This window comes from Macrotis lagotis, chromosome 8, assembly GCF_037893015.1.
Source record: "Macrotis lagotis isolate mMagLag1 chromosome 8, bilby.v1.9.chrom.fasta, whole genome shotgun sequence".
Lineage (NCBI taxonomy): Eukaryota > Metazoa > Chordata > Mammalia > Peramelemorphia > Peramelidae > Macrotis > Macrotis lagotis.
The window spans coordinates 88,691,091-88,705,086 of NC_133665.1; the positions used below are offsets into that span (position 1 = coordinate 88,691,091).

The 13,996-nt window shown below is 35.2% G+C and overlaps 1 protein-coding gene across 1 annotated transcript in view; it reads left to right on the forward strand.

Annotated features, from left to right (window-relative positions):
- Positions 1 to 11,089, forward strand: part of LOC141495828 (UV excision repair protein RAD23 homolog B-like) — a 79,182-nt gene extending 68,093 nt beyond the window's left edge. The window contains exons 6-7 of the mRNA XM_074197602.1: positions 3,698 to 3,825; positions 10,475 to 11,089. Coding sequence (XP_074053703.1) covers positions 3,698 to 3,825; positions 10,475 to 10,708 — 362 coding nt within the window. The 3' untranslated portion in view covers positions 10,709 to 11,089. The remainder of the gene's footprint in view (positions 1 to 3,697; positions 3,826 to 10,474) is intronic.
- The last annotated feature ends 2,907 nt before the right edge of the window (positions 11,090 to 13,996 follow it).

Consider the following 13,996-nt stretch of genomic DNA (forward strand, 5'->3'; position numbering starts at 1 on the left):
GGGAGGGGGAGACAGATTGAGGCTGGTCTATGTGAAATGCTTAGGGTTTGAATTCTAGGAGATGATTAAGACCAGGGAGCTGGACAGTGCTCTACAGTAGTATTGGGATGTGGAGAAGAAAGAGCCCTTTTGAATTCAAACCTTAGAACTAAAAGCCTTTAACCCCTGTCCTTTGTTGACCCCTCTTCCTTGTGTCTCTTTCCTGAGGTTTCTGACCCCCTTGGTCTATACTATTAGTTTTTTTCCCTAATTTTCAGAATTTGAGGTTTCAGTAAATAGTTTTTAAGAAGCAAAAATAAAAGCAAGGTGAGAATGTAGATAGAGCATTAACCCAGAATGTAGACAATGGAGAGCTTGGACTTTTTTGTTTTTTTAGTTTTTTGCAAGGCAATGGTGTTAAGTGGCTTGCCCAAGGCCACACAGCTAGGTAATTATTAGGTGTCTGAGGCCGTATTTGAACTCAGGTACTCCTGACTCCAGGGCCAGTGTCTTATCCACTGCGCCACCTAGCTGCCCCCCCCCCCCCCAAACTTTTTCTTAAGCAGAAAGAAGTCTGCACTGTACTCTACTTCTGTACTTTTTTTTAGATTTTTGCAAGGCAAATGGGGTTAAGTGGCTTGCCCAAGACCACACACCTAGGTAATTAGGTAATTATTAAGTGTCTGAGACCGGATTTGAACACAGGTACTCCGGTGCTTTATCCACTACGCCACCTAGCCACCCTACTTCTGTACTTTCAATGATTGTGTTAGAACTATTGAGGAAACAAGTGGATCAGTTGGTCATTAAACATGCTTTCAGTGTCACCAGTACACAAAGAAAGGGAGTTCACAATGTAAAGGGAAAACAGCCTGGAAACAAATATTTACAAACACGCCATGTGCAATATTTTAAAGAAATAATCATCAGGGAAAGAGTTTAAAATAAAGAGGGATCTAGAAAGGCTAGTTCTGTAGAAAGTGAGCTTTTAGTTGGACTTTGAAGAAGGCCAGGAGGCATGGAGGGCAGCCATGGAAAATGCATAGAATAAGGTGATTGAGTTTCTTGTTTGTGGAACAACAAAGAAGACAGTGTCATTGGATGATGGGACTTTCAGGGAAAGTGTAAATATAGCTCAGGGTGTTTGTGAGGGAGGTAGGTTTGAAGGAGTTGTCATGCCAGAGACTTTTATATTTGATCCTGAAGTTAGGGAATAAGGAACATTTCCTGACTGTCTTAACTCCCTGATTCATCTTGCTTCTCTATCTCCCAGAGTAAAATAATGTTTTGTTAAATATTATGCTTGAGAGGTGACCTGGCTTATAGGGAGAGAGAAAGAGAAAGTGCTAGGTCTCTAATTCAGGAAGACCTTACAGATTAGTGCCACCTCCTGTACAAGTCACTTCCCCTCTTATTCTAAGCAATTCTGAGACAAAAAATAATAGATTGGTTTAGATTAAGTGAGTCTGTCTGACTTAGTGTTAACTCATTGGACTTGGAACTAGGAATCCTATCTTAGATATAATGTGCACATTTGTGCTGTGTGGTGATTCTGAGCAAATCATGTGACCTCATCTGTCAGGGTTGATAACAGTAGGACCCCAACTCAAAACAAATGGGATGACTACTCTATAAACCTTAAAACAAGTGTGCTTTATTTTTTTGCTCTCTGTTCACTAAAATTCTTTCAGGTAACTCATGTATAAATCTGTTCTTTATCTTTTAAACATCTATTAGATATAGATAATAGATATAGCAAGAATTGTGCTTTATCCTAGGAATACAAAGACCAAAAAGGAAACAGTTTTCCTGCAAGAGATTATGTTCTATTGGACTTAAAGGAACAAATATTGTGGATTTTGTTGTGACTGAGATACAGCTTTTATTTAATCATTGAATTATAAACTATTTGAAAAGGCACCGACTTTTTGTCCTTTTTTGTAGCCCTTGCACTTAGCAAAGAAGCAGACATGTCACAAATTCTTAATGAAACCAGACTTGATTTGTGAGAATCCATCCAGCTGAACCAGAGCGTGATTCCCCCAACTGCATTTTACTATGCTTTTCTGTTACTGTACTCTCTTCTCTCATCACCTGCCCTACCCCCCACACTTCCTTGAGCAACAAAAGAGAATTGAAATAAGTTTCCCAATTTAGACCCATATGTACTGGAAGTTTTCTCCTACAGCTGAAGGATTCTGCAGGTAACACCAAACACACGCCTTCTCCATTGTACATCACTGAGACTAGTAGTAGAATCACCTTTCATCTATTGACATGTTAGCAACTTTGTCTTATGTTTCTGTCTTTTTCTTTGAACAGTTTAAATAGTAAATAGATTAGATACTTGAATAAAATCTACCCTCTTCAAAAACATTCACTTTTTTTTTCCCATTTATGTGAAACGATCAAAGTTTATTTTTTTTTAATCTACTAGTGACAAAAAAAAGCAAAGGTACTTTTCCTTTTAGTTCTCCTCAAAATCTTAGGGTTCCCTTAAATTTTTATCTTTTTTTTTTGTTTTCAGCTAAATCTTCTTACCAGATCTTCTTATCTTCTTCTAAATCTTCAAACCCAATGGTTTGATTTTTTTTTTTTTAGTCCAAAAGGTAGCAGTTAGAACTTTAAACTATTTTAGGTTGTTTAAATCCCTTTAGTAGTACATCTCCAGCTGCACTAATTTTCAGTTGAATTTTTTCAGTTTATATGCAAAAAATAGTTTTTCAGTATTCAACCATTTGCAAATTTGTGAGTTCCACATTTTTCTACCACCCTCTCTTTCCTCCCCTCTTCCCCAGTGACAGTCTGATAAGTTTTATATGTACAGTTGTGTTTAATGTATTTCTGTCAGTCGTGTTGTGAAAGAGGAATTAGAACAGAGGGGAAAGAAAAAACACGAGAAGTTTTAAAAAGTGAACATAGCTGCACCTAGACTCCACAGTTTTTCCCTTTGAACTGTGTATGGAATTTTTCATGGTAGCTCTTTCAGGATCGTCCTTGATCTCTGAACTGCTGGAGAGGAGCTGCATCCATCATCGTTGATCATCTCACAATGCTGTTGTTAATGTGTATGATGTTCTCTTGGTTCTGTTCCCTTCACTAAAAATGAGTTCGTGCAAGTCAGTCTGACTGCTTCTGATTTCTTACAGAACAATAGAACTTTTTTTGCCATTTCCCAATTGATATCCCTCAATTTCCAGTTCTTTGCCAGTACAAAAAAGAGCTGTTTGTACTTACTTTGTAACCCTTAAATTTATTTTTTGCAAGGCAATGGGGTTAAGTGGCTTCCCCAAGACCACACAACTAGGTAATTATTAAGTGCCTGAGGCTGGATTTGAACTCAGGACCAGTGCTTTATCCACTGCACCACCTAGCCCGCCGCCCCCCCCCCCCCAATGAACTTTTAATCCTTTAGAAAGCTAGTCAAATAAATCAGAAATGAATTTAGTGGTTGAAGTACAAAATATTAGTTTTCTTACATCATGGTCATAGTAAATGTAATAAAGTTTGAGTTGAAATATAAGCCCCTTAACTGGGAAAACTTAGTTAACTTGTTCTGTTACTATGCAGTTTAATATAAATATGAGAATTCTTCAAACTTAGAAAACAAAATTTATTAAGAATTGCCAAAACTATTCTTTCAGTGGATTATTTATTGCAACAAGACTTATGTGCTTTAATGTGATATTCATGCATCCTCTTTTTCTCCCATTTTCAGTGACGGGCCAATCCTATGAAAATATGGTAACTGAGATCATGTCAATGGGCTATGAGCGAGAGCAAGTAATTGCAGCTCTGAGAGCCAGTTTCAACAACCCTGATAGAGCAGTGGAATATCTTTTAATGGTGAGTTGTTTGTTTCATCTTACTTTTTTTAATCTCTTTTTTTCCTCCTCCCCTTCCTTTGCCTTGTATAAGCACCATTATCTTTCTACAAAAAAAATCTAGATGTATAGGTAATGATAGCATTACCATTCCTAAGCTTTTTAAGCATATAGAAGTCAAAATCTGGTCTAGTGTCAAATTATTCACCTGTAAATTGGGTTCCATTCAGCATCTTGTGTGTCCCTTGAGTAGTTCTCCAAATGTCTCACTGTGACTTAACTTCTTCATTTATAGATAAATGGGTCTTATCGGAATCTGTGAGAAGTAGAAGAAACCCAATTTGTGGAAAGGCAAAGCTTTTTGTCCACCTCTCCACAGTGTCAGGAATAGACTCCTCCTGACATAAATGATGTTTTGTAACCTGAAGTTAAGGGATATGATGAGTGTTTGAAGTATCAGGTGCCTTCTGTAATGTCATCAGGAATTGAACTTTGTTTTCCTGATTTGCCATTTCTCTAGGAATGTAGAGGCACTTGATAATAATAGAATCATAAATTGTTCGTTTTGGAGGAAATCTGCTGTATAGTGGGGAAACCCCAGATTAGGTTCCAGCCCCACTCTGCCAGTCGTTACCCAGGTAGTTTTGAGAAGGTCACTAACTTCATCCGAGTCCAAGCTTTCTTTAGTTCAATGCAGTTTTAGGAATGCTCTTTAAAACATCCCTGGTGGGGTGGCTAGATGGCACGGTGGATCAAGCACCGGCCCTGGAGCCAGGAGTACCTGGGTTCAAGTCCAGCTTCAGACACTTAACAATTACCTAGCTGTGTGGTCTTGGGCAAGCCACTTAACCCCACTGCCTTGCAAAAAAACTAAAATACTAAAAAAAACAAAAACATCTCCAGTGAGTGATTAGTTATCTTTGAACTAGAAATTTACCTTGATTATTCTCAGTTCATCCCTGTGATGGAATAGGCTGGCTAATTCAGATAACTTTAATTCTGTATCAGTTATTCTGTTAATTATCTCTGGTAAATATTAAACTATACCAACTTTCCCTTCTATCAAGCTTCTATCACCTACCTTTTTATTAGTCAAGTACTCAATGAATGCACATTCAAAGTAATTATGAATAGAATATTTTGGGAAATCATAGTTGCTTGCTGAAAACAATTCCTTTCAAAGATAAAAAAAATTGTTGTTTAGTTTACCTGTGTTAACCACTCTTCTCATTAATGCAAATGATTGGAACTGTTCAAATAGCTTCTATACTTAAAATAGCTATCAAGCCTAGATTTACAGAAAGGCAGAAAATCTTTCCATTGTCTCTTTGGGGAACAGCACTGTTACAAAGCTGTAGATTGATTGCATATTTGTCCTTTGTTAATAATAATCAATTCACTCTGCCAGTGTGGAATTAAATGGTTCTCTCTGAATGAACTTGCTGAAACCTTGGGCAGAGGAGGTAGGCGGGATTGACTTGTAGTTCCTTTTGTAGGACATTGGGACTGCATACCTTCCCAGTTAATGTTTTTAGTGGAAAATATCACATTCCCTTTTGCCTCCAAACCAACAAAAATGAGAATTGTCTTAGATCCCTTGGCAGGTAAACAGGAGAATCTAGATGAAATATTTTGATAGGCCAGTCTGTAAACCCTTTAACAATGAAAGTTGTCTGCAAATAGAATGGAAAGTGCCTCAGTGAATATAGAAAGCTCCCTGTTACTGAATGATCAAGTATGGAATGTTGTATAAGAACTGCAATATCTGTCGGAATAGATGATGCCTAAGATCACTTCTAAGATTCCATTTGTTTAGAAATAAGCTAGTTTTTCCTCTTGCTATTCCATCTTGTCCCCAATCCCAAACAAACATACTTCATTCCCCTAGGCTCTACCACATAATCTTGTTAACCTCTCTAGGATCAGTTTGATTATTTGTAAAATGCAGAGGTCATTTAAGCATCTTGTATGTGGTATGTGTAGAGAACAGGAAGAATTTTGCAATTACTACAACCATATATGCAATAGTAACCAAGTAATAGCTGTCTTTATTGATCTATCTCATGGAAGGGAAGATAAAGGTGTAGAAACCTTTCCACACAGTGTAGAAACAAATTAAAGAAAGATTCTGGAATAACTGCAGGGAGTCAGGTTGAGGGTATGAAAAAATGTACCAAGAAATGAGACAGGGGGGCACAGGATGACCCAGCACTTAATGCTAAATGATAGTTGTGTGATTCTTCCTATGGGAGAGGGAGCTGACTTCTGTGGGGGAAACAATTATTTTAGTTTCACAAAATGATAGAACTCCATAGAATGGGTAGCACAGTGGTTAGAGAGCATCAGCCCTGGAGTCAGGAGGACCTGAGTTCAAATCTAATGTGACCTTAGGCAAGTCACTTAACTTTATTGCCTTACCCCCTCAAAAGAAAAAAAACCTAACAAAATAAAAAAAGAGATCCATAGGAAAAAAATTTAGCTGGATAGTTAAAGGTTATAGAATAGAGACAAATAGTAGTGCATCTAGCTCCTTGCTTAAAGGGGCGTGGACTCATTTATTTGTCCTGGTTTAAGAGATGAGATTTAAGAATTAAGATTTGAATTTCTAAAACCATGGTTCAAAATAGAGAGAGAATCTGTGACCCCAAATAAGATTAAGACTCTGGGATAATATATCTTATTAAAAGTGTTATGGCAGGGGGGTATGGTATATGCAGAATTGAAGTAGTATTGTACAGTAAGATGTATAGTGGGAAATTATAAAGGGAAAATCTTCAGAGAGAAAATGACATTGTAAGAGAATATATTGTGAATTTCTTTGATGACTGAATGAAAAAAAATTTGAAGAAATATTTTTAAACCAAGCATAGAAAAATGAAATTCTTGGTTTTGGTAAATATGTTACACGTTGTTGTCAAGATAAATTTTGGACTGGAAAGAACTGAATAAAATTGGCTTTTTTAGGGAATTAAAAATCTAAGATAAGCAGGGATAATAAAAGAGAATCTAACTGCCCCTTTTGATGAGTTTAAATTCACCAGAAGAAACTGGCTCATGTGCTTGATAAGCTGCTGGCAGTGATCTCTGAAAGATTGTGAAGCATGAAAAAAGAACGAGAATTTTTTTTTATTATGTGACTAAGCGTGTTCTAGCCTTCCCTCACTATTAGAATGAGAAATCATGTTGACATCAGAAAATTGGGGTTCAGATTCCTGCTCTGCTTCCTTCACTCCACAGCCTTGTGCATGATGATTATTTGCTAAATATTTAAGCACAATATGTCTTACATGTTAGTTATCTCACTTGTGAAAAGAGAATGAGACCAGGTGATCCATGTGGCATAAATACTGTAATTCAACAATTAGCTGCACATGTACACTGTTGGCACAACAATGTCCAATTGGTGAAGGTCTTTATTTAAGTGTTTTTTTTTCCAGAATGATTAAAATGGTTTTTATTAAGATATTTTAACAAAATGACACACCTCTCACAAGTGTTCTGTTTTTAATCCAACAGTTCTATTCCACAATTATAGTGACTCAGGACTTTGAAGAGTTGGGGGCTAGAGACTGACATTTTGGGGCATTGTGTTTTACTAAGGATAGAAGAATTTTCTTTATTTTTATTTGACCCTCTTTGATTACTATTGGATTCTCTGTACCTGCTAACCAGACTCTTGGTACTTGATGGTAGCAAATATCTATCTATAGGAGAAGGCATAATTTTTTTGGTACAAAATGAGATGAACTTTCAAAAGTTGTTTAAATAGCACTAACTTAAATTGATTGTACATTTAGGATATTATTTTTAAATTGTAAGACTAACTATGGTTAGAATTATTATAGTTATTTGTGTAGAAACTAATCTTCTCTTAAATATGCTGCCACAATTTTACACTTCTCTTGTTTTGAGACTGTTTTGCTTTTGGGAGTCTTCCATTAATCTCACACATAATGTTTTGTAATTGAGAAAGTGCTTTTATGAAGTCAATTAAGTGATTTTAAAAATCAGATCATATTGACTCGGTGATTTTCCCAAGGTAGAATCTAATTTGACAAATAAGTAACAAAACCGAGACTAGAATCCAGAAATTACTTCTGAGGATGAGAATGGTTTTTAAATTTGTCTTGTATTACTAGTGTTTTGTTTGTGTGTGTGTGTGTGTGTGTGTGTCTGTGTGTGTGTGTGTACTTAATTGGATAGTTATCCAATGCCTTTTTCACTATATCCATTTGCTAATTAAGTAGATAAATAACTGATATGTGTAAAACTTAATATTTGCTAATTTACCAATATATGAAATTCACCCATCCTTAATAGCAAATCGTATGGATTTGTCATTCCTTAACCTGTAAAAATGTTCAGAATCTTTTGACTGGGATCTGTTAAAAATTGTCAGTCTTTTCATTCAGTCTTTTGTGTACCAGGTCAGTTTTATAGATTGTATGACAACTTACTTGGGCCTTAGACAATGTGGTCTAAAATACTGTTGGTTTTCCAATCATCAGATGGTTTTAACTACTGATCCAAAGCTTTTTAAAAATACAGTGAATGGGGTTGGCTAGGTGGTGCAGTGGATAGAGAGCATTGGTCCTGGAGTCAGGAAGACCTGAGTTCAAATCTCGCCTTAGACACTTAATGATTACCTAACTGCATGGCCTTGGGCAAGCCACTTAACCCCATTGCCTTGCAAAAAACCTTAAAATATAAATAGACATGAAAATAATAAAAATGTAAATATTAAAGATATTACAATTTTTATTTTAAAAAATACAATGAATGTTATAAATAGTTTGATCTGTTGGAAAATAAATGCTTTGAAACTGGCTTTATGTTTTGGAAAGAAATGGTTCAGGTATAGACTTACAAGAGACCACCATAATTAAAGTAGTATATAGTCATCCTAGAACATGCCCTCCTTGTCTAGGGCCTCCATGCCCTGAAACATCTCTCTGTAAAGCTCACCCCCTTCTCTCATGAGTGAATTCCTCCAGGAGCTTTCATTTTGTTGAGACTCAGACTGGTCTTCATTTTCTCCCTCCCTTCCTCTACTATATAAATGTTTGTTGAACTTTTTTTTAAGGAAAGGGTCCGCATTCTCATTGAAAAAAAAAATCTATGTTTAAATTGGCAGTGATGTCAAAAGATGGAAATAATTGGTGTTGGTAGATAGGTACCATACCTCTAGTGCATTGTTAGTGGAACCATGAATTAGTACTATTTTGAAATGCAGGTTTGAAATTATGCAAAAAAAGTGCCCAAGATAAGATGTCCATGCCTTTTAACTAGAGTCCACTACTAGGCATATGCCTCAAGGAGGTCATTGATTTTAAAAAGTATCAGAATATTTATGGTATTGATTTTTGTGGTTGCACTGAACAGAGAGGAAAAAATGAGTGTCTACCAGTTGCAGAGCGGCTAAACAGATTGTGCATATGAATATAATAGACTTCTAAGAAACATGACTACAGAAAAAAAAGGAAAGGTTTACATGAGCTGATAGAGTAAAATACACACAGTGGTTATATTAGTGAAAACAGAAAGTACAGTCACCACAAAATAATCAAAACTGGATGTTACAAAATTGCAAAAAAAAAAGCAGAGGGAGGAGGAAGCTGTGGTGGTGGTAGTAGGGTGGAACATTGCAAATGTTTTCAGATTTCCAATGTTTGTTAAGTGTACTCATTTTTTTTTCTAAAGAAAATCTTTGTTATATGAAATGGTTTTCCTTCAGGAATGTTTTGAGAGTTCATGACTGTAAGCTAGCCAGAAATGCAAACATTACAAAAATTAGGGCATGATTGATTATTTTATTGGCTATTTAGACTTAAGTTAGTGGTGAATGTACTAATTCAGATTTATCTTAAAAGGTGTGTCCTAGGCAACCAGGTGGCACAGTGGTTAGGGAACAGGTCCTGAAGTCAGGAGAACCAGAGTTCAAATATGGCCTGACACTTAATAATTACATAGCTGTGTGATCTTGGACAAGTCACTTAACCCCATTGCCTTGCAAAAAAAAACCCTCTCACCGTTCCCCATAACCAAAAGTATGATTTTATAAATGAATTGCTATACCTGCAAGAATAGAGGAAATTTCCACACCAGAGTTTCCTAAATAGTTGAGAGCTGTGCCTTCCCCCTTCATTTGACTTGACAATTTTGTTAAAGATTTGCAAGTTATGACACTTTTCTCCCCTATGATTGTTTTATATACTGTGAACTGTTTGAATTGACTCCCTTGACTTCAGGGTTACATTTAATAGAGAAGCTGCAGTTTGCCTCATTTTTATATGTTTAGAATTTAATGAGGTCCAGTGTTTTTTTTTTTTGTTTTTTTTTTTCACAAAAAGAAAATGAACAGATGCCTTTATCTTATACAATGAGAGCATTTTGGATGTTAAGAAGCAGGGTCCTTTGCCAGCATCTATAAATGTAATTTCCCAGGGACTGCTTTCCAGTTTTGTACATTCCATTGTTTGATTTTGTAGTTCATTATAGTGATCTTAAGTGACAGTTCACATACAGAACTTGGACTGACTTTTTGAACCTGTTAAGGGGGGGGGTAGAACGATTTGGTGAATATTCTAGTTATCTCTAAAATTTTTCATTCTATTTAGTATTGCCTAATTTAATGTCAAGACATTTTAAAATTTAGACATTGTGTGTTTTAGGGTATCCCAGGAGACAGAGAGAGTCAGGCTGTGGTGGATCCCCCCCCAGCCGCCAGCACAGGGGCTGCTCAGTCTTCAGCAGTGGCAGCAGCTGCAGCCACAACAACAGCAACAACTACTACTACTACTACTTCTGGAGGTAAAATGAAAGTCTTTGGGTTGAGAGGGAATGCTATTGAATTTCTTTTTACTTCAGTGAAAAGATTTTGGAGAGTCATTCCAGAAAGCACTTAAAGTCCTCATACATTTTGTCTCAAAATGTTAAAGCTGTCAAGAATTCCTATCAGGGACAGTCCTGGAGTCAGGAGGACCAAATGCAGTCTCAAATACTTGATGCTTTCTAGCTGTGTAACTTTGAGCAAGTCATTAAACCCCATTGCCTTGCAAACCCTGCCCTAAAAGAATCCTATCAGATGAGTGTACATATAATATTTCATCATTATTTACATAGTGTCTGTTGAATGAGCAATCATTCATAGAAATAAGAAATTTGGTGAATTTCACTCTACTAAGAAAGAAACATAGCCTATTAATTTTGTGATAGAGTTTTAAGTGTTGAAATAACTTGAACTTCATACCAATACTTGTGTTTTAGTAGTTTATTTTTTCTTTGAGGAATGTTATAGAGAAATATGAATATTAATGTAATCTGCTTTTGTCAAATTTGCCTGAATATTTTCTTGAACGGGCTTTAAAATTTAGATTTAACTAATTTAGTTCCTCATCTTCCAATATTTAAAAGTTGTATTAATTTATAAATTTTGTATTGTTGAATTAACTTTAATCTCAGTGACTTTAATGTCTTTTTTATACATACACAGAGAGATTTTGCTACAGTGATTAAAAACCTATCTTATAATTCTAATTTATTTTAAGAAAGATTTTGAGTTTTACAATCCCCCCCCGCCCCCCATTCTTGCTTCCCACCCCACACAGAAGGCATTCTTTACATTGGTTCCATGTTATACATTGATCTCAGTTGAGTGTGATGACAGAGAAATCAGAAGAAAAATAAAGTATGAGTTAGTAAAATTTCATATTAATATAACATTTTTCCCCTTCATTTGACAGTAATAGTCTTTGGTCTTTTTTCAAAGTCCATAATTCTTTCTCTGGATATAGATGGTATTCTCCATTGCAGATAGCCCAAAATTGTCCCTGGTTGTTGCACTGAAGGGATGAGCAAGCCCATCAAGATTGATCATCACTCCCATGTTGCTTTTAGGGTGTACAGTGATTTTCTGGTTCTGCTCATGTCACTCAGCATCAGTTCATGCAAATCTTTCAGGCTTCCCTGAATTTCCATCCTTTCTGGTTTCTAATAGAACAATAAATAGTGTTCCATGAAATACACCAGTTTGTTAAGCCATTCCCTAATTGAAGGACATTCACTTAATTTCCACTTTTTTTGCCACCACAAACAGGGTTGTTGTGAATATTTTTGTACAAGTGATGTTTTTCTTCTGGGTATAGACCCAGTAGTGGTATTGCTGGGTCAAAGGGTATGCACATTTTTGTTGCCTTATGGACATAATCCCAAATTTCTCTCCAGAAAGATTGGATGAGTTCACAGCTCCACCAACAACATATTAGTGTCCCACATCCTGTATCCCTTCCAGCATTGATCTTTTATGGTCATATTGGCCAGACTGAGAGGTGGCCAGTCAGAGATGCTTTAGTTTGCATTTCTGTAATAAGTAATTATTTGGAGCAATTTTTCATATGACTATGGATTGCTTTGATTTCCTCAACTGTAAATTGCCTTTGCATATCCTTTGACCATTTGTCAATTGGGGAATGCTTTGGGTTTTTTTGAAAATTTGACTCAGTTCTATGTATATTTTAGAAATGAGTCCTTTGTCAGAAATACTAGTTGTAAAAATTGTTTCCCAATTTACTACATTTCTTTTGATCTTGGTTACAGTGGTTTTGTGTAGAATTGCTTTTAAATTTAATGTAGTCAAAATTATCTAGTGTGTTTTGAATGATGTTCTCCATCTCTTCCTTGATCATAAACTGTTTCCCTTTCCATAGATCTGATAGATAAACTGGTTTGCTTATAATGTTTTTTATGTCTAAATCCTGTATACATTTTGATCTTATCTTGGTATAGGGTATGAGGTGTTGGTCTAATCTTTTTCCCATATTAACTTCCAATTTTTCCAACAGTTTTTATCGAAGAGAGAGTTTTTTATCCCAAAAACTTGATATTTTTTTACAATTCACTTTTATTTTCTGTTCTGAATACTCTTTTTTTTCTCTCTTCTTATCCATTGAGAAAGCAAGAAAAAGAAAAATAATTTTAAATAAATACAGACATGCAAAAAAGAATCCCTGCTTCAACCAAGACCAAAGAAAGAAGAGGAGGGAAAGAAAAAAACATCAAATGTTGAGATCTCAGGTCTTTATATAGATAGATAAAATTTCATCATGAATCCTTTGAAATTGTAATTCATTGATGTATTATTGATAAGTTATTAAGTCAAAATTAATTGTTTTTGCAAATTTATTTTATAAATTATTCTGGTTCTGCTCACTTCAATTTGTATCAGTTCATTCAAGTCTTTCTAGGTTTTTGTGAAACTCCCTTTCACCATTTTGTTTTTGTTTGTTTGATTTTTGTTTTTGTGCGGTAATGGGGTTAAGTGACTTGCCAAAGGGCACAGAGTAATTAATTATTAATGATTTAGAGCTTATTTTTTTAATTGCCTTTGATAGCTTAGATTTCTTCTAAAAACTGCCTTTTCATATCTTAACTCCACCGCACTTAAATTTAATTCCTGGGCAGATCAAGACATCATTCATTTCTAATGTCCATTGGTCCTCTTTGAAAATGAAGGATGAACAACATTCATATACTTTGACCACTTATCAATCAGAGAATGATTCTTTCCTGTATATTTTACTTAGATCCCTATATTTCTTAGAAATTAGTTCTTTGTCAGAAACACTTCAAAGATTCAATATAAAAACATGATAAGCATAATTGATCATATTAATATCAGAACCACAAAATTGTATAGATAGAGAAAAACCTTTAGACAGAATACAACACTCATTTCTGTTAAAACCCTAGAAAGCACAAGAATAAATGAAGGTTTCTTTAAAATATATAGTATCTGTAAAATCAAGAGAAAGCATACCTTTAATGGCAATACGCTAAATATCTTTTTCAGTGAGATCAGAGGTGAAGCAAGGGTATCTGTTATTGCCATTACCATGTACTGTAAATGTTAGATTCAACAGTAAGACAAGAAAAAGAAGTTGAAGGAACATGAATAAATAAAAAAAAAATAATCATTCCCCAGTGATATGTTGGTTTTGGGAAACCCTAAAGAGGCAGTTAACTTGAACAAAAGTTCCAAAATATGAAATATACCCACACAAGTCATTAAAATATCTGTATATTATCAACAAATTCCAGAAGGAAGAGATAAATAGAAATTACATTTAAAATAACTAGAGAGAGTATAAAATACTTGGGATTCTATCTTCCAAGACTTAAATAGAACTATATGAATA